Raw genomic sequence first — 15,075 nt, 5'->3', positions numbered from 1 at the left:
AAAAAAAAAAGACTATCAAGTTAAACTAATAACTTCCTGTTTTCTTTTGTAGTTTTTGTCACGCCTAAAACTGTGTGTGTGCTTCACAACTAGAGTTCCAGTTTGAGTGACAGCGAGTCAGCATGCACATTAACAAGAACCTGAAATCAGAGCAGCTAAATGGAATCCAGCCATCATTAATTTCATGATTCACACCTGTGCTTTCCCTCCTGTGACAAGTCAACATGTCTCATTGGGACTTTGACATTAGTAAAGGATGCGAGTGCGTCTTTCACCGCCGACAGTAACAACAAATCATAAAAAATATTTTCTTTATTACAATCTTTTCCACTCATACAGTACCTGTTAGTAGAAATGTGTTTTACTGTATTATTGAACAGTGCAACATGGTGTTGAAATCAAAGGGTGAACATGTCAATGCATAGTTCCAAAGTCGAACAGAAAACCATCTTTTTAGAACATGCCCCTCTTTTTAGTGTCCACAATCCTGCCGGAGCAGAAACTGAGAGGAAGATAATTTTAAAAGTACAATAGTTTTTTACCCTTATATAGTTTACCCGCACTACAGAAACATCCCCTTTGATCCCTATGAACCTGAATAATGAGTCAGATAATCCAACAAATCTTGAACATACATCATGTACCTTTGTATGAGTGAAGAAACTTGAAGAGTGAACAGTGGCGTAGCACTGTATTATTACTGTCGTTGCATCTGGTATGATACTTCAGTGAAAAAAACCAAACGTACAAAGCTGTTTTAAATATTCACAAGTTTAACAGTAATTACAACAAAAATATTTAAGGCGTTTTCATTTGAATTCTGTACAATCACAACATAATTAGCCCTTTAGGGAGAAGAACAGAGAAAGCAGAACGAGTTGTGTGTTAATGCTTCATCAGTCGACGGTGCTCTAAAAGGCCGGAGGTAACGTGTTATTTTATTTCCAGGAATGTAGGATGAGATGAGTAACTGAGGATACAAATATTAATGTAAAGGTGTTTCTAAGAGAAGCCTGATAGAGAACCCATCGTTGCTTTCGGCACTAACACACACACCGTTACCCTGCCACATACCGCGTTGACAACCTGCCAGCCCACATTGCAAACTTCATTGGAAATTATGAGGTTTTAAAGGTCATTTAAAAAAAAATTATCTGCATTTTTAAGCCCTGATTTAAGTCAGATTTTTTTAATAAATAAAACAAATGATTAAGAAAACTTCCAAGAGTTAGTCCGTTTAGTTTGAGCATACATCAAAGAGATTTATCTCGATATTCGCTGTATATTTATGAAATGTATGACAATAACATGTCTGAAAATTTAAAACCGATAAAACTACTTTGATATTTGCCCAAGCAAAGGTTAGAGAAACATTTTGGTATTTGAGTTGAACAAGCAGGAACTCTTCTTTTCTGACATGCACTTTCGTCTAAATTAAAAACTTTGAAGGGAAACTTTAGTCCCGTATAATCTTCCATTCCATGCTTTTCAAAACTTTTTCTTTCTTTTTTTTGGTTTGTAGAGTTTAGTAGGTTTTATTTTTCCGTCTTGTGGGAGAGGCAGTTTTTACTCAGAGGTGGTCACTTTGTCAAGGCTGCAGTGGCTCAGGGTCGAGGAGGAGTGTCCCTCCTCCTCGTCATCATCTGCTTTCAGGAGCGGGGAGAGGTCTGCATCCTCCCCCTCCTCCTCCCGCCGGGCAAGCCGTCAGTCGCGGTGAGCGTTGCTCGGCGGCGTGATGCTGAAGACCCGGATGCGCAGGTGGGAGGCGATCTGGAGGCACACGCCCGTGCAGTAGCGTGTTAGATCCAGAAGAGAGAAGACCTGAAGAGAGATGGAGAGGATAAAAAATAAATATACTTCACTACAACTGCATTACCTGCTTATCTGAAGCCAGATCGGGGGGCAGCAGGCCGAGCAAAGCACCCCAGACGTCTCTCTCCACAGCGATGTCTTCCAGCTCCTCCTGGGAGAACCCAAGATGTTCCCAAGCCAGATGAGATATGTAAACCCTCCTGTGTGTTCTGGGTCTGCCCCGGGGCCTCCTACCAGTGGGACATGCCCAAAACACCTCCAGCAGGAGGCATCCTGATCAGATGCCCAAACCACCTCAACTGACCCCTTTCGACGTGAAGGAGCAGCGGCGCTACTCCGAGCTCCCTCCGGATGTCTGAGCTCCTTACCCTATCTCTAAGGCTGAGCCCAACCACCTTTCTGAGGAAACTTATATCAGCTGCTTGTATCCGCAATCTTGTTCCTTCGATCACTACCCAGAGCTCATGACCATAGGTGAGAGTTGGGACTACATCATTACAGTCGACTTAGGTGTTGGAGCCTATCCCAGCTGACACTGGGCGAGAGGCAGGGTACACCCTGGACAGGTCACCAGACTATCGCAGGGCTGACACATAGAGACAGACAACCATTCACACTCACATTCACACCTGCGGACAATTTAGAGTCACCAATTAACCTGCATGTCTTTGGACTGTGGGAGGAAGCTGGAGTACCTGGAGAAAACCCATGCTGACACAGGGAGAGCGTGTTAACTCCCCACTAACCATTGTAAGTAGTACTTTGAGTAATTCATTAACCAGGTACTTTTTTACTTCTACTTGAGTATTGCTTTTCAGTACTGCATCCACCACTGGGAAGTGAGGGGTTGTTTTATTTTGATATCCCCACATAAAAAAGGCCCACTATCCATGGTCCACCCACACAGGTGTTTTAACTTGTTTCCCCAATACACCTTTCCTCAGGAGGGTGTGGGTGTGAACAGGCCAGACTTGATTGCTCTCCCTCAGTTTAAACCTTCATGAGCAGATAGTAGGCTCATTTGAGATGCCTGTTAGAGTAAGTCTGACTTGATCCCAACTTGCTCTGACGTCATGCACATGTGGGCAATGATAGTCTCGCTCACCAGACCTTTCTCAAGAAAAGAAAGGTCTGGCTGGGCCGACTCTCACTTTAAGATTGGAGAAAAAAACGCCCCGGCTGCTTGTATTTCTTTCAACCAATCACAATCATTCTTGGCGGTGCCACAGCAACGGTGCGCTTGCAAAAATATTGCCGGGGGGAAACAGGTTTTGGTGTAACACGCCCACAAAAATGTCGCCTACAGGACACGAACCATGGCAGAAAAATGGCTACATCCCCGCAAGATCAAACACCTCAAAAGTTAGTAAAGGACATGTTGAAAACTGCAACCGGAGGTGGTAGGGCGGGACTTCAGCGGGTGGCTCGTTCCACCCAATGAGAGGCTGATCTTTGCAGCGAACTTCCACCCACTCAGACTAGGGCAATGATAACCTCATGAGATTAAGGTGGCTGCAGCTTTAAGAGCCAGGTGAGCAGTTGCTCTCCACCAACTGCAAGACCGAGGGCATTATGGAAAAATCCTAATTGTCTGTGTAATTGTAATATTCAACACTATCGGTTAGTGTATTCAACATTGTCGGTTATTAGTCTCAATTTGTGCAATGAAAGTTTACTCTTGTGTGGCTATCGTTCATCTCAAATGAGCCTATTTTGACAAGTCACAGCAGGAGAAGCACAGGTGTATTTTACTGTATTAACAATGGCTCTGTTCCATTAAAGTGTCCCAGTGAGTGCATGCACCACACCAGGTGTAATTAATGTCATTAGTGACATCTGTGGTTTTCCTGCTGTGACTTGTCGAAATGTTTGATGTCCCTCATCTTACACTTTAATCATTCAGAGACACGCTGATGTTTTGTTAAGCAGAGGTCTAATCAGCCAGAATAACTGGAAACACCTGTGTGGGTGTGCACGGCCCTATAGGGCTGCGACAGAACCTCATTTCAGCTCCTCCTGAGCCTGAGAACTGCGTGTTTTCTGTCCCAACAAGTTCTTTGTTCACACATGAACCCTGCAGATCACCCAGGATTATGACCACGCATTCAACCTGCATTTTGACTGTGTGAAAATACCTGGATGTTGTCACTGCAGCCAGGTAAAGTGTAAAGTTGTAGGAAGACCCACAATCAAGCTCTCATATCAAGGCTGGGCAGAAGAACATGCGCCACAGATGTCAAAGGAAGGTTTATGTCGAGTCATCCCATTAGTCTAAAGGAACTTGGCACTGAACTTCGACCAACACCTGAGTCCCTGATTAGCTAAAGTGAAAGTCCCACACACAGGACTGAGAACCACACTGTGCTTACATGTACATAGACTTTATGTGCTCTTCTTGTCAGTCATAACCTGTCTTGCGTGTTTTTACTACAACTGGCTCAATCACACTGTCATGAAAACGTTTTGCTCTCAATAGAAGCAGGTGTGCTGAAGAACAATAGAAGGCATTTATTATGAAACGGCTGGTAGTCTTTTTACTGGTTGCACGATATATTTCTCTGCAACAGTTCTACTAACACGTTTGCTCCTGTCTGTATGTTGAGTCGTGGGTGCAGCCTCATGAAGACTGAATACACAGTTTATATAACACCACAGTGCCCAGACTGCCACTGTGAGAGAAAACCATTTCACACCGTCAAATATAAGGTTTAAAAATGTGCACATGTTGGGAATCTCTGAATACAAATCAGACCTTTGTTTTCATCATTTTAAGCCTAAAGTGAACAGAACAATCTCTCAAAAACACCAAACTTTTTACTGACAATAATTAAAAGTGATTGATCATACATCACCAATAGTCAAACAGTGGATCAGTTAGATGCTTGTATTTGGTACTTGTGCATGGTGATTAGTAGTTGAGGATGTTATACTGTGATATTAAATCTTTACCCCTTTAAAAAACTGTTAATAATACAAATGTGTCAGACACCTACCATGGCAATCCAGAGGACTATGTGCTCGTGGATGAAGCTGTTGAAGTACTGGTTGAGGAAGAGGAGGCCAGGGCCTATGAAGGCCGTGTCCGGGAGGTGCAGCTCACTCTTGGTCATGTGTGCAATCTACAGTGAAACAGGGACACATGAGAGGAAGGCATGATGAATGTGGTGGAGTGGCGGAGTCCGCCATTTCCGCGCTGAATTCAATTTGCCTTCACATACAGGAGGGACTTAGAGGGAACACTGCAGCATGTACTCCAACGTCACAGTTTTTAATTTTCAACACTACTTTGGCTGGTAGTTAGTGTGTGTGTGTGTGTGTGTGTGTGTACATCATCAGCATGTAGTCCTGGAGACACCTGGTATAGTGGAAACACCACAGAAGCAGTTTTGAGTACTTTATATGTCTGTCTGTCTGTCGCAACCGTGCAAGACGCAATCAGGCAACTTCACAGGTGTGTACTTGAGACCACAGTGAAGGCTGAATTTGAAAATGAGTATGGTCTGAGCAAGGAGGCAGGAAGTAGGGAGTTTAGGAAGTCGGGAAGAGCCATTAGCCCCCTCACTTCATGCCTCTGGCCCACGTTGTGGACCGCTAGATCAGAATTTGAATCAGAAATACTTTATTGATGCCTGAGGAGAAACTGTGATTCGATACGGTTGCTCTGATGTAAAGAATAGAGAATTATAAGAAGTAAGACTATGTGTATAACATAGAAGTTTGTTAATATAAAGCAATGAAATTAAATAAAAAAACATGAAAATGCACATTAAAAATAAAATAAAATGTGCATTATACTACAGTGTTTAACACTAGTGCTTAAGATGTTAAAAATATTAAAAACAAAATATGTATTGTCACTGTGCCGAGGCTGTTAGTGTGAAAATGTAACTACATTATATACATCAACAGAATAAAACAAGAATAGACAGCTGAATAACTGCACCCAGTAGATAATCAATTATAAATGCAGAAGGTTAATGAAGTCCTGATGACAGTCTATTGACTCAGGGTGGCTGACGATCTGAGGGAGGAGTCATACAGGTTGAAAGCCACAGGCGGGAATGACTTCCTGTTGCACTCTGTGGTGCATCTTGGGGAATGAGTCTTATACTAAATGTGCTCCTGTGTTGGTGGTGGGATACATTGTCCAAAATGGCACATATCTTGCCTCCACAGAGTCCAGCTCCGCCCCCATGACATCACTGGCCTTGCTAATCAGTTTATTGAGTCTGTTGGCCTCTGATAACCTCAACCTGCTGCCCCGGCACACAGCAGTAAACAGGACAGCACTGGCCACCACAGACTCAATCGACAGACAGTATCCAGCTCTAGTACGTCATTTACACCAGACTCACCGTTTACTGTTACTGTCCTACAACTGAATCAGCTGCTGCTTCACATTAAAGATGTTCAACTGACCAAACACTGGGTGGTTTTTATTGTGAAGCCATCACAGGAGTCGCAGTGTATTTATCATAGAGGTTAGTGCATCCACAACATAAACTAGAGACCATCTTGCGAGGAGATCTCTCCATCCCCGACACCGTGATCCATGTCCTAAAGCAAACCTTGGCCAGGGGCATGAATGTATGTGTTGGGGGGCAATGGCCTCTTTCCCTAATTGCTACCCTCCTACTTCCGTCCCCCTTGATCGCACCACCCATGTCTTGAAAGTTGTCCATCATTTTGTTCCCAATTACACACCTGTAAAGTTTAAACACTAGCCAAAGTACTCAAAATGTGTTCTGAGGTAGTTCCTGCTACAATTTGGTGTCACTAGGACCACATTTTGGCATGATGACACACAAGGTGAAAGCAACACCAGCCGTCATGATGTTGTCTTGGCTGGGAACAACATTTAAACAATGCAAGTTTGTTTGGCTGCACTAGAAACACGCATACCACAAAGTAGCTGCTCATTAAGTGTTAACTGTTGTACTAAACCTTGCTTGCTGTCATCATGGTAACCATAGGTGTTGCCACATCAACCAGGGCTGAAACAGTTTGGATTACAACTTAAAGACAAAATGAAACGTACCACCAGCTTGTTGGAGATCTTGGAGATGACCATGCCAAAGGCGAGCAGGTAGAGACAGGGGTGGAGCTCGAACAGCTCGCTGGACGACTTCTTGAAAATGATGAAGGCCAGCGTGAGGATGAGGCCGATGTGCAAACCAGGAGTCAGCACACTGGTGTCCTGTACAGAGGGACAGTTATTAAGCATGCATCACAATATAGCTTCTGACTTGGATCAGACTTTGTGTGAGGAGTAGATGTGTTTGTGGACTTACAGCCACAGTGGAGCCGTTTTTGCCGACACCTCCGTTCAAAATGACATAGAAGTAGTTGTAGCAGGAGTAGAGAGCCCCGCCGATGATGCCCATGATGGGGAAGTAGTATAGCTTCAGTCCAATGACAGGCAACTATGGAAACACACGCAGCCAAAATTAATGCTTAGACACAACGTGTTCTCCTTCTAGCAGGAAGTAAAGTGCTAATATGGAAGCTGCAGGCATGCCGAGCGTGATGAGAGGGCAAAGCAAAAAGAAAAAAAAAAATGCAGGTGACATCATCAGCTTTTTGAGCCAGATCATGTCCAATAGATGACCTGTTGCCATGGCGTTAGCTAGCCATATTTACCTTCTCACTTCTCTCATGTGATGTTAAGTCAAGCCTCCAAAGGCAGCACGGAGTAAAAGTAAAACACAAATTCTATTTAAAGACTAGAATGACGACTAAAAACTAGGAAATGATCAGAATTAGTTTGGTGTGAAAACTAACGGAGGAAAATCTTCGACTACTACAAGGTGAAATGAAAGTGTTCCTGTGTGTGTACAGTATTTGAGCATCTGTACATGTGACTGTACAAAATCTGTCATTCTCAGTTACCGTGGTTTGCCAAAGGCTTACGCCTCCGAAAGCTGACATCAAATACATGATTATGATGGCGATCTGCACCTCTGTGACGTCGATCCTGCAAAGTTAGTGACAGAGGGAGAGCGAGATCATTAATTTAAGTGACAATATAATGGTTTCACAGTTGTACAGGCACAGAGCAGCATCTATATTCTTACTGGACAAGATGAATGTGTGACTTACAGGCCAAAGCGCAGGGTCCCGGACACATAGGTCTGCCAGTGGGCGCAGAAGAACATGAACATCCCGATGAAACCACAGAAGAACATCCAGTCTGGATATCTTCCTATTCCACATGAAATGCATGTTCCCACGGCAACAAAGACTGACACAAGGAAGACAAAACAACAGACGATAAAAATCTCTCCCTGATTCACTAAAGCTCTGCAGCCACTCTTAATATTCTGTAGTTTGGGTTCAGCTGTCCAGTGAGGCAGCTACCTGTGGAGACTGCATCGCAGCCGTGGTCGAAGAGCTCCCCCAGAGGTGAGCTGCTGTTTGTCCTCCTGGCCTGCTTCCCATCAATGGCGTCCAGAGACTGGTAGATGAACAGGCCCAGAGCGCTCATGATGAAGGCCCATGCTGGAGCCTGGAGGTGGAGGAGGGAGAGGGACTTTTATCTGCAATCTATTGTACTCAGAACTCGGAAAAAAACTACCTCCGACACAGTGAAGTGCAATGGAATGGTCCACAAAGCCTGTTTGCCAACATAAACAAACCTGACGTCAAAGCAACATCGCGGTGCACACAGTGAACACAGCAAAATAACCTCTTTCATCAATTATTACTTTATGTAGTATATGTGCAACTAGTTAGTTAGTTAGCTGCAGTCACACACAGACACACAGCTGCAGCCTGCAACATGGGTTTGTTTTGCTGTTCCCTTGTTTGCAGAGTGGGTGTGGAGGAGGCAAACCCAGCGATGCTACTGCTCTCGTTCTATCTACAGTGATACTGACAGTTGAGCAAGCATGTCAAAGACGGGCTACCTTTAATGTAAATGTATATTTGATAAGATTTATATGCGTTTACATAAAGGTGTTGGCCATGTTATTATTTTAAAGGTCCAGTGTAAGACTTTGGGGGATTTAGTGGCATCTATGTTGACGACTGCAGACTGTAACCAGCTAAAACTTCTCTAGGTTAGAATTCCTTCAGTGTTTACTGTTCAGGAGGTTTTTCATGGGAGTCCAATTATTCACAGAGGTCACTTCCGCTCCAAAAACAAATAAACAAACAAACAAAAACGACCAGATGATTTAAACCAGTAAAAACATGACATTGCTCATTGCTGAGGGCTGCTAACTACGGTGGTCGACACAAAAAAAAAAACAACAACAACAAATGGCCCTGTCTAGAGCCAGTGTAGGTTTGTCTGTTCTGGGCTACTGTAGAAACAACATGGCTGACTCTGTAGTAGAGGACCCGCTCCCTATGAAGATAGAAACGGCTCACTCTAAGGTAATGAAAACACAACAATTCTTATTTTCAGGTGATTACACACTAAAGAAAACATATTATCTCAAATTCCATTTCTGCCAATATACAGTACAGGCCAAAAGTTTGGACACACCTTCTCATTCAATGCGTTTTCTTTATTTTCATGACTATTTACATTGTAGATTCTCACTGAAGGCATCAAAACTATGAATGAACACATGTGGAGTTATGTACTTAACAAAAAAAGGTGAAATAACTGAAAACATGTTTTATATTCTAGTTTCTTCAAAATAGCCACCCTTTGCTCTGATTACTGCTTTGCACACTCTTGGCATTCTCTCCATGAGCTTCAAGAGGTAGTCACCTGAAATGGTTTCCACTTCACAGGTGTGCCTTATCAGGGTTAATTAGTGGAATTTCTTGCTTTATCAATGGGGTTGGGACCATCAGTTGTGTTGTGCAGAAGTCAGGTTAATACACAGCCGACAGCCCTATTGGACAACTGTTAAAATTCATATTATGGCAAGAACCAATCAGCTAACTAAAGAAAAACGAGTGGCCATCATTACTTTAAGAAATGAAGGTCAGTCAGTCCGGAAAATTGCAAAAACTTTAAATGTGTCCCCAAGTGGAGTCGCAAAAACCATCAAGCGCTACAACCAAACTGGCACACATGAGGACCGACCCAGGAAAGGAAGACCAAGAGTCACCTCTGCTTCTGAGGATAAGTTCATCCGAGTCACCAGCCTCAGAAATGGCAAGTTAACAGCAGCTCAGATCAGAGACCAGATGAATGCCACACAGAGTTCTAGCAGCAGACCCATCTCTAGAACAACTGTTAAGAGGAGACTGCGCCAATCAGGCCTTCATGGTCAAATAGCTGCTAGGAAACCACTGCTAAGGAGAGGCAACAAGCAGAAGAGATTTGTTTGGGCCAAGAAACACAAGGAATGGACATTAGACCAGTGGAAATCTGTGCTTTGGTCTGATGAGTCCAAATTTGAGATCTTTGGTTCCAACCGCCGTGTCTTTGTGAGACGCAGAAAAGGTGAACGGATGGATTCCACATGCCTGGTTCCCACTGTGAAGCATGGAGGAGGAGGTGTGATGGTGTGGGGGTGTTTTGCTGGTGACACTGTTGGGAATTTATTCAAAATTGAAGGCACACTGAACCAGCATGGCTACCACAGCATCCTGCAGCGACATGCCATCCCATCCGGTTTGCGTTTAGTTGGACGATCATTTATTTTTCAACAGGACAATGACCCCAAACACACCTCCAGGCTGTGTAAGGGCTATTTGACCAAGAAGGAGAGTGATGGAGTGCTGCGGCAGATGACCTGGCCTCCACAGTCACCGGACCTGAACCCAATCCAGATGGTTTGGGGTGAGCTGGACCGCAGAGTGAAGGCAAAGGGGCCAACAAGTGCTAAACACCTCTGGGAACTCCTTCAAGACTGTTGGAAAACCATTTCAGGTGACTACCTCTTGAAGCTCATGGAGAGAATGCCAAGAGTGTGCAAAGCAGTAATCAGAGCAAAGGGTGTCTATTTTGAAGAAACTAGAATATAAAACATGTTTTCAGTTATTTCACCTTTTTTTGTTAAGTACATAACTCCACATGTGTTCATTCATAGTTTTGATGCCTTCAGTGAGAATCTACAATGTAAATAGTCATGAAAATAAAGAAAACGCATTGAATGAGAAGGTGTGTCCAAACTTTTGGCCTGTACTGTATATCCTACCAAATCCTACACATTGGACCTTTAATGTTTATGCAAACAAAAAGTGGAGGGTGCCGCAGACTTTGGTCACTATAGTCATAGTATAAATCTTCATACCATTTTATCTAAGGGCTATTTTCTGATATTTATGACCAAATGAATAATCGAGACAGTAACCTGCTGATTAGTCAATAATTAAAATAACAGTTACAGCCCTAAAGCAAAGGTCAGATAAGTGCTGCACCCAGTCTGTTACATAAGAATATCAATATGATATCTTATGCAGATAATTCAGATATTATAGATTGAAAATAATCTCATAAAAGAGGGAAAAAAGTCTCTTTTTCCACCTAGTATATCACATACACTAAAAAACAAATACACTTATATGAAATAAAACCTGAACCCTTTTTTTTTCTTTACACAGTAAATGCTATTAATTTTCTGAGTGTGGCTTCTTTTCAGACTGATAGCTACAAAATTTAAACTGATCATGAAACGATGTTTCCCCTGCTACGAGGATAAAGGATTACTGTGAGGTAATGGAAACATATGCAATAAATTGTGCAATGACTCAACTGTGCACGTTATTTCACCTAACAGTCTTATTTATTTCTTACTTCTGCAATATTTGCATTTATATTTAACACACGTTATTATGATGCACATATTTGTACAAGCTTCTTGTTTTTCTATTTATATATATTTGTTACATATTGGAGCATAATGCACACATTTTCATGTTTTTGCATACTTCTTAATTTATAATCATTTTATATGTTCATATATTAGAGAAACTGCGAAAAACTGTAAAGTATTTTTGATTCTGAAATCATACACTCCTGCTGTACCTTTTTGATAAACCTGCTGTCAGTGTACGCACATTATTATGCATACACACTAATATATTATACTGTATTAACCAGATTTTTCTTTTTTTCTTTGTTATTTATTCGTGTTTGTTTGCTAACTCACTTGTTTAAATGTATTCTAACATTTTTAGTTGTTTTTAAAATGATTTATTTATCTAAATATGGCTGGTCGAGGGTTTAATAGGTGTTTGAAATCTAAATATTTGTATTGCTGTTGTAACTGATCTCTAGATATGGCTGTAATTTTAAGAAATGGATCACAGAATAAGACGGATCAGGATCTGTGTGGCTCTTGTGGCTACCGTTTACAAGGCACCTCATCACTTAAAGCACAGCAACTTCTGAGTAGTAATACAACTGTTACAAAATGTATTTTAGTGCCTTGCCATGTGCACACACTCCATGTATCTGTGTGTGTGCTTTAGGTATTGAGAAAGAGCGATTCCAGCTGACTGGTGTGACTCAGTTCCTCTAACTGGGGTGGAGGTTATGGACCATCTGGACGGTGGAGCCAGCCAACACAGTGTGTTTACCACTACAATGTGTGTATGCTTGTGACTGAGTGTGTGAGAGCGGGACACAAAGATCGTCTGTGTGTCCACAATGATCAAGAATCTCATGCTGTCCTAAATATTCAGAGATCCCGCTGTTGTCTTTAAAGTCCATGTCCTAAATGCCTCATAGAGTGGTGGGGACAGGGTCTGCCTGTTCAGGGTTATCACAGAGGTTAGGGAGAACGCTCAACTGTGTCCATTATTGTTTAAATTCCTCTAGTATGTGTTTGTTTGCACAGGCGTGGAGCCTCCCTATGTTTACAGTCCATGAAGAAGAGTGGCCAGGTTTGCATTATGCAGCACTAAACAATGAGTGAGGGAAACTGGAATACCTTTGCACATGTGGAATTTGACAGTAACAGCATGCTGCATGGACTGTGGACTTAGCTGAAGGTTCTCAGATTGAGAGTGGACAAAGGTGTAAATCTGATAAACACACCTAAGTACCTGCATGGGTCACTGCTCCACAGTGAACCTGGTGACACACGTTAACTGGACTATAGGTCACAGGTTTGTTGCAAGGCCTTTTATTGTATTTTAGGTCTAAGTTTTTGAAATATGGAGCAGAGACTACATTAGACCATGGGTGGATGAAGTGACAGTGGGCCCCTGGGCACAGATATGCAAAAGACCCCACCATCTTTCCAACAAAAAAGCAAGAAACTGACTTAGTGGTGGTTTTGTCTCTTTTTGCTGTTGTTGTGTCTTTTAGTGGTCATTATGCACCTGTTTGTGGTTTTGTGTCTCACTGTAGTCATTTTGTGTCTCTTTGAGGTAAAGTTTGTGTCTTTTGAAGTCGTTTTGTGGTCGTTTTGTGTCTTTTGTAGTCATTTTATATCTTTTTGTAGTCATTTTGTGGCTCTTTGTGGTTGTTTTGTGTTCCACTGTAGTCATCTTTTGTCTCTTTGAAGTAAAGTTTGTGTCTCTGTAGTCATTTTATGTCATTTTGTAGTCATTTTGTCTCTTTGTCATTGTTTTGTGTCTTTTTGTAGTCATTTAATGTCTTTTGGTAGTCATTTTGTGTCTCTTTGTAGTCATTGTGCATCTTTTTGTGGGTTTGTGTCCCACTGTAGTAATTTTAGGTCTCTTTGAGGTAAAGTTTGTGTCTTTTTGTAGTCATTTTATGTCTTTTCGTAGTAATTTTGTGTCTCTTAGTAGTCATTATGCATCTTTTTGTGGTTTTGTGTCTCACTGTAGTCATTTTGTGTCTTTTTGTAGTCATTTGAGTCTCTTCCTAAACAGTACATGTCTGCAGATAAAGGCCAGGGGACCCCTGACACTTGGGCCCCTGGGCCTGTGACTGGAGGGCCCACTCAATAATCCATTCATGGGTAGATCTGGAGCAATTCCACATCAAATTAGTCATCTAAAAAAAATCTGTTATTAATTTGTAATTAAGTGTTACTACCCTGAGTGAGCTGAACAAGAGCAACAACATTTCCTTCAAATTCCTGTTTTACCATCAGCAACACAGCACCACGTGAGCCTGGGCAGACAGCAACACACAACACCTCAAAGCTGACAACTTTCCAAAAACATGTGGGAGAGACCACATGACGAACACGTATAGTATTCTCCCGTTAGAATCTTCCCACAGGAAAGCAATGTCACACCTAATCCAATTGAAAAAAACCCAACATTTAAAGCTTCCTCGCTTGTGTGCGGCCATGCAAATGTTACACCTTGTATTTTAACAAATCTCCCAGACCATCACGTGACAATCTTTAATTCGGCTTACACTGTATACTGAAATAAAATATCAAATGCCCGAAGTGATTCCTTTAATATTGCCTGGACCTTCTGCCATAACACAGAGAGAGTGTTAGAGAGCAGGGTGACCCTATCAATGACGTGGAGATGTTTTTAAAATGTGAGTAGCTGTGAGGCTCAAATCTATGCCGAATTAACAAGTAGACTCTGCTGACTCAGAAATATCTTGTAAAGTGGCTTTGAGGGGTGTGAGGTTGGCGCAGATGGCCACGTACCGTTAACTTATGCGATTTCTGAATGGAGGATCCGCGTTCTTCCCATACCAGAGAAGGGCACGTAATTGGGGCTAGTCCCCGGGTACAAACTTTGGCCAAGGTCGCTTTACTCACCTCCTCTGTTGCCGTGGGACAAAAATACACAAGCACCACCGTGGAGATGATATTGACCAGCAGTCCGACGATAGTGAGAGTGTTTGGTGCGACCCATGTCGGAGTTTGTTGGACGAGCCAGTTCCAGTAGAGCTGACACGGCGGCTCAAACAGGGACCGACCAGAGGCGCTGTATTTATGCTCCTCCAGCCGCTTCAGTTGTGCGGGTGACAGCGGCTCTGGCCACAGGAAATGTGGCATTGTTTTTCTGCCAAGTCTCTCCTCAAATTACCGTCACAAACTTCCAAGGACGCCCGGGTGGTGGCTCACACGGGACTATCTTCTCTCGGCCGCCCCCAAAATAAAGCAGCTCATTTGGCATTTATAGCTAGGTGACTAGACGAGGCCATTTCCACAGCGGAACCATGTGCAGTCGATACTCGGTACGTTTCTGATCGACTGGCGTCTCGGCAGGAAGCGTCGATCCGGAAGGGAATAATATGGCTGCGGACCGGGGAATTTGAATTGAAATATAAACATATGGCAAATACGAGGTTATTAAAACCGTTATATGCATATGTATTAAATGTCAAAATTAATCAGTTGTCACGTAAAAAAATACAGTAATACGACTGCAAGTAAGCGGAAAGAGAGACTGATGTTTATACATTAATTCCAT

At 42.6% G+C, this 15,075-nt stretch overlaps 1 protein-coding gene across 1 annotated transcript; it reads right to left on the bottom strand.

Annotated features, from left to right (window-relative positions):
- Positions 1-294: 294 nt before the first annotated feature.
- chpt1 (choline phosphotransferase 1) lies at positions 295-14,857 on the bottom strand. Its single transcript, XM_033615079.2, has 8 exons — positions 14,418-14,857; positions 8,170-8,317; positions 7,912-8,053; positions 7,702-7,786; positions 7,104-7,235; positions 6,851-7,009; positions 4,806-4,931; positions 295-1,821 (listed from the first exon to the last, which is right to left on the bottom strand). The coding sequence occupies exons 1-8, from the start codon at positions 14,655-14,657 to the stop codon at positions 1,705-1,707; spliced, it is 1,149 nt and encodes a 382-aa protein (XP_033470970.1). The 5' UTR covers positions 14,658-14,857; the 3' UTR covers positions 295-1,704.
- Between the last annotated feature and the right edge of the window lie 218 nt (positions 14,858-15,075).

The sequence above is a fragment of the Epinephelus lanceolatus genome, chromosome 23, assembly GCF_041903045.1.
Source record: "Epinephelus lanceolatus isolate andai-2023 chromosome 23, ASM4190304v1, whole genome shotgun sequence".
NCBI lineage: Eukaryota > Metazoa > Chordata > Actinopteri > Perciformes > Serranidae > Epinephelus > Epinephelus lanceolatus.
The sequence above is the reverse complement of the archived record's forward strand: the minus strand, read 5'-3'. Positions and strand labels throughout refer to the sequence as shown.

Excerpts from the sequence above, each read along its gene's own strand:
- chpt1 (XM_033615079.2), bottom strand. The coding sequence starts at position 14,657 with ATGCCACATTTCCTGTGGCCAGAGCCGCTGTCACCCGCACAACTGAAG. Across the intron at positions 8,054-8,169 it reads CTGCGATGCAGTCTCCACAG|TCTTTGTTGCCGTGGGAACA; the intron begins GTAGCTGCCTCA and ends TCCTTGTGTCAG. Across the intron at positions 7,236-7,701 it reads TAAGCCTTTGGCAAACCACG|TTGCCTGTCATTGGACTGAA; the intron begins GTAACTGAGAAT and ends GTGTTTCCATAG.